Below are 7,445 nucleotides of genomic sequence, written 5' to 3'. Positions count from 1 at the left end.
TCTCATATATGTCGTTCACTGCTCTTCTCTCTTTGGGAAGCAGTTTTGAGGGGGAAATCCCAAAAAACAGCAGAGTTGACAACATCATCTTTATGGACACCTTCACTCCCAACAGTCTTGGATGACAAATACTATGTGGGTGTTGTACAGCATAAGGGGATCTTCACATCTGATGCTCCCACTCCTCTCACCGATGACTTCACCATGGAGCAAGTGATGGCCTCTGCAGATCAACCCTCTGCCTGGGAAGAGGGGTTTGTTGCTGCCATGATCAAGATGGGGGAGATTGAAGTGAAGATTGGGAATCAAGGGGAGGCGAGGAGAAGATGCAGCTTCATCAACTGATGAAGATGAAGCCTTCTATTATAGCCTACTTGGTCGGCTGCTTTTCTTTAGGGAGCCGAAATAACTGCTGAACAGAGAGTGCTTTGGCATCTTTCCTATTCCTGCTGTGGCTGTTATTACAGACTTAAGGTACTGCTAAGCTCTGTAACTTTATATGAGATGTTGGCTTGCGAATAGTTGGATTACAACCAATCTGCAACATAAATATTATGGAAAACTTGAAATCTTGCGTGTAACACAAGTGATTGTGTGAAATTTATACATAGTTAAAGAAAATTCAGGAAGACGTCTCAAATAGCATTGTTGTTCACTTAAGTTTGGTCCAGTTCGACATCTGTAAGTTAAAGTGAATTGGTAGGATTATTGAAAGATGGTATTTGTAAGAATTAGTTCCTGACTGGTCGTTGGAGGAGCAGACTGTGTGTCTCAATGGAATGACGACAAAAAATAAAATCACCTGTTCATCCTTAGTATTCACAAGAAGATTATAACATCTGAGATTCAAATTAGCATTTTTTTTTCTGGATTAAAGAAATAGGTGCTGGGGATTAATATGCCTAGGTTAAATGACCATTTAAGTCACTGGCAGAGCCAGGTGTGGGCCATTGCCCACACAGACCCACATAATTTAGTTCATCACATTTTGGTGGCCCTCAAACCTAAGATTTTTTGAAATATCCAAAAGTAGATGCGAATATATATGAGGGACACTCAGTAAAAGATCTCTGGCTCCAACATTGATTCAAGTATGTATTATCTCCATCGTTCATAACCTGATTTCCAAATAAAAATAAGACTAAAAAGATGTAATCCAAAGGCTATATTCTAAGTGAAACATAGGTAAAGCTTGGAAAAACCGAAAATCTAATGAATATTCAGCTCAGACAGTCAGACTAATGAAGCCCATTAAATCTGCTTTGTCCAGAAACCTACTGCGATAGATCATGCTTGAATCAGCCAACCGCAGCCAATCCATCCGATTCAGAATTCTTCACTAAGGGCGCAGTTACTGTGAGAATAGTTGATGAAGAGTAGGGCTGAAAGCTTGGAAAATGGTGGACCATGCAACCTGAGTTGGATGGCCATGGTCCCAGAAAAGCCGTCTTCCTGGATCCTCACATACACTGTACATCGGTTTCCCACTGTGATCGGTGTCGCCGCAATCGCTTCCCGGCGTGGTTCCCACGCAGCACTGGCTGAGTGGATTCTCGAACCTTGGTCCTGAACAAGGATCATCAAAGCAGATGCATACAAGTGCGTTTAATCTAGGTTATATATATATATATATATATATCATAGTGACAGAAAACACATTTAAAAAAAAGAAACAATTAAATGGCCCTTTAAAACTTTTTAAAAACATGTTTGTTTTAAAAAACGTTTTTAACGTGTTTTTTTTTTTACTTTTTTTCACTTTTTTTATTTTTTTCAGGTTTTTTAATGCCAAAAAGTTTTTTTTTCATTTTTTATTTTTTGTTTGTTGCAGATCTATTTATCTTGTGATGTTTGTGTTATTAGTTTCTCATATTTTTTATTTTTTTTTTATCATTTTTAGCTTTTTAAAACTTTTAAAAATTTACGGTATTTTTTTCTACTTTTTCAAACTCAACATATTATACTCGAAAAAAACTTCGCATTTAAAAGTATGAGAAGTTATTTGTGATTATGACATATATATATATATATATATATATATATATTCTAAACTTTAAAAAAAAAAAAGAGATCAAGTTAGATAGAGACTAAGTAAACAAGCTTAAACGTGCCAAACTCGAGCCAAGACTCGATCTATCAAGTGAGCTGGAACCAACCTTGTACAGCTCCATCGAGATATATGAGTCGAGTTTGATGAAGCTCAATCTCACTCATGTACAACCCTAAAGAGCAGACATCTCCTTGAAAATTTCTTTAAGAAGTTGAACGCCAATTTATGAACTCTCAAAAAGTTGAGGGGGTGATTTCTTATTATTTACATAGACATCATTCGGTGCCCTTGGATAAATATAACTAACTTACCAAGTTTGTTCCGGCCGTCTACCATAGACAAGAGGGTGTCATAGACGTCGAGCACGGCCACCAGTGATCGGTGGCGGAAATGGTCATTGATTTCATCAACGGCTTGGTGCAGCAGGGTATTGTGATAAACAGCGTCTTGGTTGAGCAGATCGATGCAGGAAGAACGCGCTAAGGTCCGAGTCGAGAGGGGAATGCAGCCGATCGGACCCAGCCCTAGCACACCTATCCTTCCTACTCCAATTTCCCCCAGACGTCGTAGATCCAGGGCAGTCTGGTTCACCACCGAATGTACATACCTTCTCAACCCCTTTTTAATTCGAACAAACAAAAGAAAATAAGAAAAATTTGTACAAATTCTAACATTATCATTATCATGCATTTTTTTTTCTTTCTTTGCATGTCGAATGTAACAACCTGACCCACTTTTGGGCTTGGGCTTTTGGTTCGATGGCTCCCAACTTGCCTCAAGCTTGGGTCCTGGTTCAACGGATCTCAATTCACTCCTTAACAGTTTCAGTTTCAACCTTAAAAAGACTAGCAACTAAGACAACAATTTATTCAGTAACTCTTTTTATAAACTCTTGAAAATCTATTATAATTTTTAATATGAGACTAAATTTTTTGGATGTTACAATTCATTCCTCTTAAAAACATTTTGGTTCAAGTTGGAAAAGACTAAGAACCAAGATAACAATCTAATCTTATAATAAAAAGATCTTTCACAATCTTTAATACAAGATTAAATTTTTAAGGTGTTCGATTGAATCTTTATTGAAGTGGTTAATTTGTCTTTTGAATTATATGTTTTTGATGAATCAAAACAATACCGAGTTGAGCACCTGGCCCTTGCAAACAAACGCTTGGACTAGGTCCCAGTCATGCATGTACCTCGAGGGTGCCATTCTTGTACAGGAGGAACTCCAAATAATCGATGCCGGCGAGCGCGAGGAAAGCCATGGATGATCGGACCTGCCGCTTCTCGTACCAGCCTTCTTTGATCATCTGCTCCAAGTAGTCGATCTGCGTCGTCACGTTCGGCAATGGAGCAGATGTATCGAACACGCCAGTCCCACTGTAAGCAAAATTTATGCCGTAACTCCCTCGGTGCCCCGCGACTCGTCTCAATCTGTAAGGAACCGGAGATGGAACGCCTAAGAAGGTAGCTGCATGAACATTGTCAACTTTCTATAATGAATATCAATTAGAATTAAGTAACAAATGGAAAGAGGAGATCTTCACAAGCTTATCTAACATGTCAGGCAATTGAAATCGGATGCTTCGTTTGTTTGGTGTGGGGTCTCTAACATTCAGTTTCGGCATTGAATGAGGGAAGAGAGTGGAAGTGAGAGATACCAATGAAGTCGGTGATAACTCGGCCATCGGAAAACCTGCCGGCCGGTTTCCCGGGGAAGGTCGAGCCATAGGGAGGCTTCCAACAGTTGGCCAGCCCCCTAGCTATGTTCCCTGTGTCTGCATATGAATCACCAAACACAAAGAGCCTCTCTGCAGGTCGTTGGTGGTGGGGAGAAATACTTTCTATACAACTTCCTGTAAATTCAGTCGAACAAAAAAGCAAGATTGTTGGTTTGATGCCTGAGATCAAATCTCCATGCATGAAGGGCTTCACTTACCTAGAAGAAACAACAAAATGATGCATAAGAGAAACCTTGCCGCCATATTGTTCTTAGAGAGAGAGAAAAAGAGAGTCAACTTGCCCCCACAAGTCTACTGCCCACAGAATCGAACTACAACCACCTGACCAACTACGCGAAAGGAAGATGTTTATATGTCGAGGTATTTGGCTTTAGACCGTACTGCAATTGAATGCAAATGAGTGCGACGGAGACCTTCTTTCCGACTTTTAAATGCCTCAATGAACGGTGACCTGCATCCCGCCCGGAATGCCAGTGACAAAATTAAATGTTGAAAAGGGTAAGTTAGCTTGGGTGATCCAAATAATGGCTGCGTTCATGTTTGTCATCCAATCAGATATTTAGTTAAAACTGAATTTGAATTTGAATTCAATGAATGTTATTTCTTAAGTCCAACTCTCATCTGATTTCATTCATATCAGACTTATTTAAAACAGTTCAATCAAATATTTGAGCCGGGTTCAATTCATTGACTTCTTAACTATCACCCCTAACAGTCACCTCAAGTAGGGGTGAACAACGACTCGAGCTCGACTCGTTAAAGCTCGGCTCATGAACGAGTTCGAGCCGAGTCATTTGCTTAACGAGTCGAGCTCAAGTTCATGAGTTGACTTGTTCAAATAATCGAGTTGAGTTCAAGCTAACACATAACTGTTGAGTCGAGCTCGAGCCTTAATTGAGTTTGATGCGTTTGTTGAGCTCGAACTCAACATGTAATGATGAATGTTAATTCTGTTCAAACTAGTTTGTCGAGCTTTAATCAAGTCGAGTTCGAGCTCAACACGTAACTATCGAGTCGATCTCTGGTTGTTTCTGTCCAGCTATTCTCGAGCTCGAGCCAAGTCGAGCTTGAGCTTACTGAACTTAGGCTCGACTCGTCTCATGTTCACCCCTAACCTCAAGTGTCTTTAAGTACTGGAGAGTTAATTATGTAATAGAACTAAAGAAATTAATCAATGAATTAATTCATCTAATCAAATGCTTAATTAACTAAATTTATTATCAAGCAATATAACCCTTGAGATGAAGGGGCGCTTATTGATGGGACATGTGTCCATGGTGATTCCTTATTTGAGCCTGTTCTTCAGGGACAGGCCTTGATTGTTTCATTTAGAGGGAAACGTTTTTTTTTTTCAATGGGAGATGATGAGCATAGGAGAACGTGAAGGGAAATTTTGCTACATAAGATAGGATTCCATTTTGCCATAAAAGTTACACAGGCTGCGTTTGCAATGTCGAATAAATATCCTCTAAAGATCACAACCCAAAGCTTGTTTACAATAAGTGAGCAACATATAATAGGTCAAAGGCAAACAAAATTTTTAAACCAGAAAAATAACATGCTAACAATTATTCTCCAGATTAAACAAAAAGGGAATTCAAAGACTTCCATCTTGTCTTCTGTTAGAAAGAGGGAAGAAGGTGGTGGTTGATGAGTCTCCTTGATATTGGTGTGCCAGCTTATAGCTCTTTGGGTTTTTTTGCGTTATAGACCTCGCCAACCTTCTCCTTGGCCGATTCGTAGGCAGAGCTGGCTTTCTCTTTCGCTCCCGTCGCAGCTTCGCTTGCTTTCTCTTTCGCTCCCGTCGCAGCTTGGCTTGCTTTCTCTTTCGCTTCCGTCGCAGCTTGGCTTGCTTTCTCTTTCGCTCCCGTCGCAGCTTGGCTTGCTTTCTCTTTCGCTCCCGTCGCAGCTTCGCTTGCTTTATCCTTCAGCCCTGAATCAGAAACAACATTCATATCAAGTAAGAAAGATGGTCAAGGTGAAGATCGCGAATCGAGTCTCAAAACTGTAATTCTGCAACTGAGCCTTTTCATGGTGCTTGTCCTCATGAAGGATAAAGCATGATTGTTCATAGAAACTGTATTTACAGAGTGCACAGCCCTTGTCAAACAAAGGACGCAGGGAATACCCTTGTTTGGAAAACACTTTTACTGTGTTCTTCTGGATGATCTCCCATGAAATTGGTGGAACGGAACACCATGTTCTGCGACAGGTTTCTGTTCCACTAATCAAACAACCTCTTAAAGGTTAGAGATAAAAATATGTCCACCACCAAAGTAAGAGTGCCATTCTCAATTCTAACTGAATCTTCTCTGTTTTTTCTTAAAAGGGTCGGACGAAAATATATCCTCTTTATCAGATTAATCAAATTGAATTGCTAAATGATAGCAATCTATCGTCACTTTGATCTAGTAGCAAGATTAAGTACTAGCAAAATTTTATCGATCTTCAGTGAAGCTAGCTGTTGTTCAGGGTCAACTTGAATGAATGAATGAATTCAGAACCTGACTGCTCAACTTCCTCAATTTTTGGTGTCTGCTTACCTGATGCAGCGTCTTTCATATACTGTGAGGCATCCTGCACATTGGCACCTTCAACTTCACTGAGTCCCCTGCTGATTCATAAATGATTTATTTTGTAAGATAATAAACTGATGAAAAACTTGAAGGAGAAAACTGTTAAAACGCGTTATACGCTATTCACTTGTTAAGTTAAATAATTTGGGTTGTGATATACACTAAGGCAGGACCTGTTCGGTAGCTGGATCAGAAATCATGTCAAGTTCGGACCTTGTCCAGCTATAGATCCAAATTTATTCATCCAAGTTATTGATAAAAAAAAAAAAAAAAAGAGTAAAAAACTCTATCCAATTGGATCTACCAGATGCTTCAGGGGTTTGGATCCAATTGTATATTGGACTATGTTCCCCCTACCTTGAGAACTTTTCTGAAGCCCATTGTGCCCATTGTTCAGATGTCTGCTTGGCAGCCTCACCAGCCTGCTGCAGCTGCTCCTTGACATCATCCACAGAGGGGCCCCATCCTGTGGCAACCACCAACATCACCGACAAAGAAACACCCACCAACCAAGAACCAACTAGCCTTGCCATTGTCTTTTTCTGCAGTGGGGATTGAGATTTCTGAGATCAAGTTCAATATCGATTTGAAATTGGAGATTGGTGATCCACAGCATCCTTTTTATACATTTGGAATGATAGTTAGACCTCGACCTAACTGGAAGTTAACGTGTGGCCATTAGAGCCCTAAATTGGTGCAAAATTTGAAGCAGAAAATTGCTTTGAGACCAACTTTCTCGGTCAAGTTTTTAACTCCAATAGACTTTTCAACATGCTTTTCAGGAAGGTAAAATGATTGCCCGAATCGCAGAATCATCATTAGGAAAAGTTCACTAGGCGACCAGTTGCTGTTTTCTATAATTCCCTGACTGAACCTGAACCATTGCACAAATGGCAACAACCAAGACGCCTGCCTTGGCCTTTGCATGCGTCCAAAGGATTCTCCATCTCTCCTGTTCTGCTGATCAGGCCTTTCAGGTGAACGAGTGGACATGCTTCTTCCACGGTGACTACTCTTTCAAACGCACAAGAAAAGCCAAAGAGAGACCATAAAAGGTGGAGTTTCATTGGATCG

The 7,445-nt window shown here is 40.1% G+C and overlaps 2 protein-coding genes across 4 annotated transcripts; both read right to left on the bottom strand.

Moving 5' to 3' along the window:
- Positions 1 to 1,044: 1,044 nt before the first annotated feature.
- On the bottom strand, positions 1,045 to 4,126 carry LOC116247231 (GDSL esterase/lipase At5g03610-like). 2 transcript variants are annotated; one of them, XM_031619267.2, is made up of 5 exons: positions 3,993 to 4,126; positions 3,715 to 3,909; positions 3,250 to 3,524; positions 2,362 to 2,668; positions 1,045 to 1,566 (listed from the first exon to the last, which is right to left on the bottom strand). In XM_031619267.2, the coding sequence occupies exons 1-5, from the start codon at positions 4,036 to 4,038 to the stop codon at positions 1,352 to 1,354; spliced, it is 1,038 nt and encodes a 345-aa protein (XP_031475127.1). In that variant the 5' UTR covers positions 4,039 to 4,126; the 3' UTR covers positions 1,045 to 1,351. The 2 variants fall into 2 exon arrangements, with proteins under 2 accessions (XP_031475127.1, XP_031475128.1); XM_031619268.2 differs by lacking the exon at positions 2,362 to 2,668.
- Positions 4,127 to 5,248: 1,122 nt separating this feature from the next.
- Positions 5,249 to 7,408, bottom strand: LOC116248682 (late embryogenesis abundant protein D-29-like). 2 transcript variants are annotated; one of them, XM_031621608.2, is made up of 3 exons: positions 6,729 to 7,408; positions 6,339 to 6,409; positions 5,249 to 5,728 (listed from the first exon to the last, which is right to left on the bottom strand). In XM_031621608.2, the coding sequence occupies exons 1-3, from the start codon at positions 6,902 to 6,904 to the stop codon at positions 5,475 to 5,477; spliced, it is 501 nt and encodes a 166-aa protein (XP_031477468.1). In that variant the 5' UTR covers positions 6,905 to 7,408; the 3' UTR covers positions 5,249 to 5,474. The 2 variants fall into 2 exon arrangements, with proteins under 2 accessions (XP_031477468.1, XP_031477469.1); XM_031621609.2 differs by having other exon boundaries at positions 6,339 to 6,406.
- Between the last annotated feature and the right edge of the window lie 37 nt (positions 7,409 to 7,445).

This window comes from Nymphaea colorata, chromosome 2, assembly GCF_008831285.2.
Source record: "Nymphaea colorata isolate Beijing-Zhang1983 chromosome 2, ASM883128v2, whole genome shotgun sequence".
In the NCBI taxonomy this organism is placed as follows: domain Eukaryota; kingdom Viridiplantae; phylum Streptophyta; class Magnoliopsida; order Nymphaeales; family Nymphaeaceae; genus Nymphaea; species Nymphaea colorata.
Note: the sequence above shows the minus strand (reverse complement) of the source record. Positions and strands in the feature narration are given on the sequence as shown.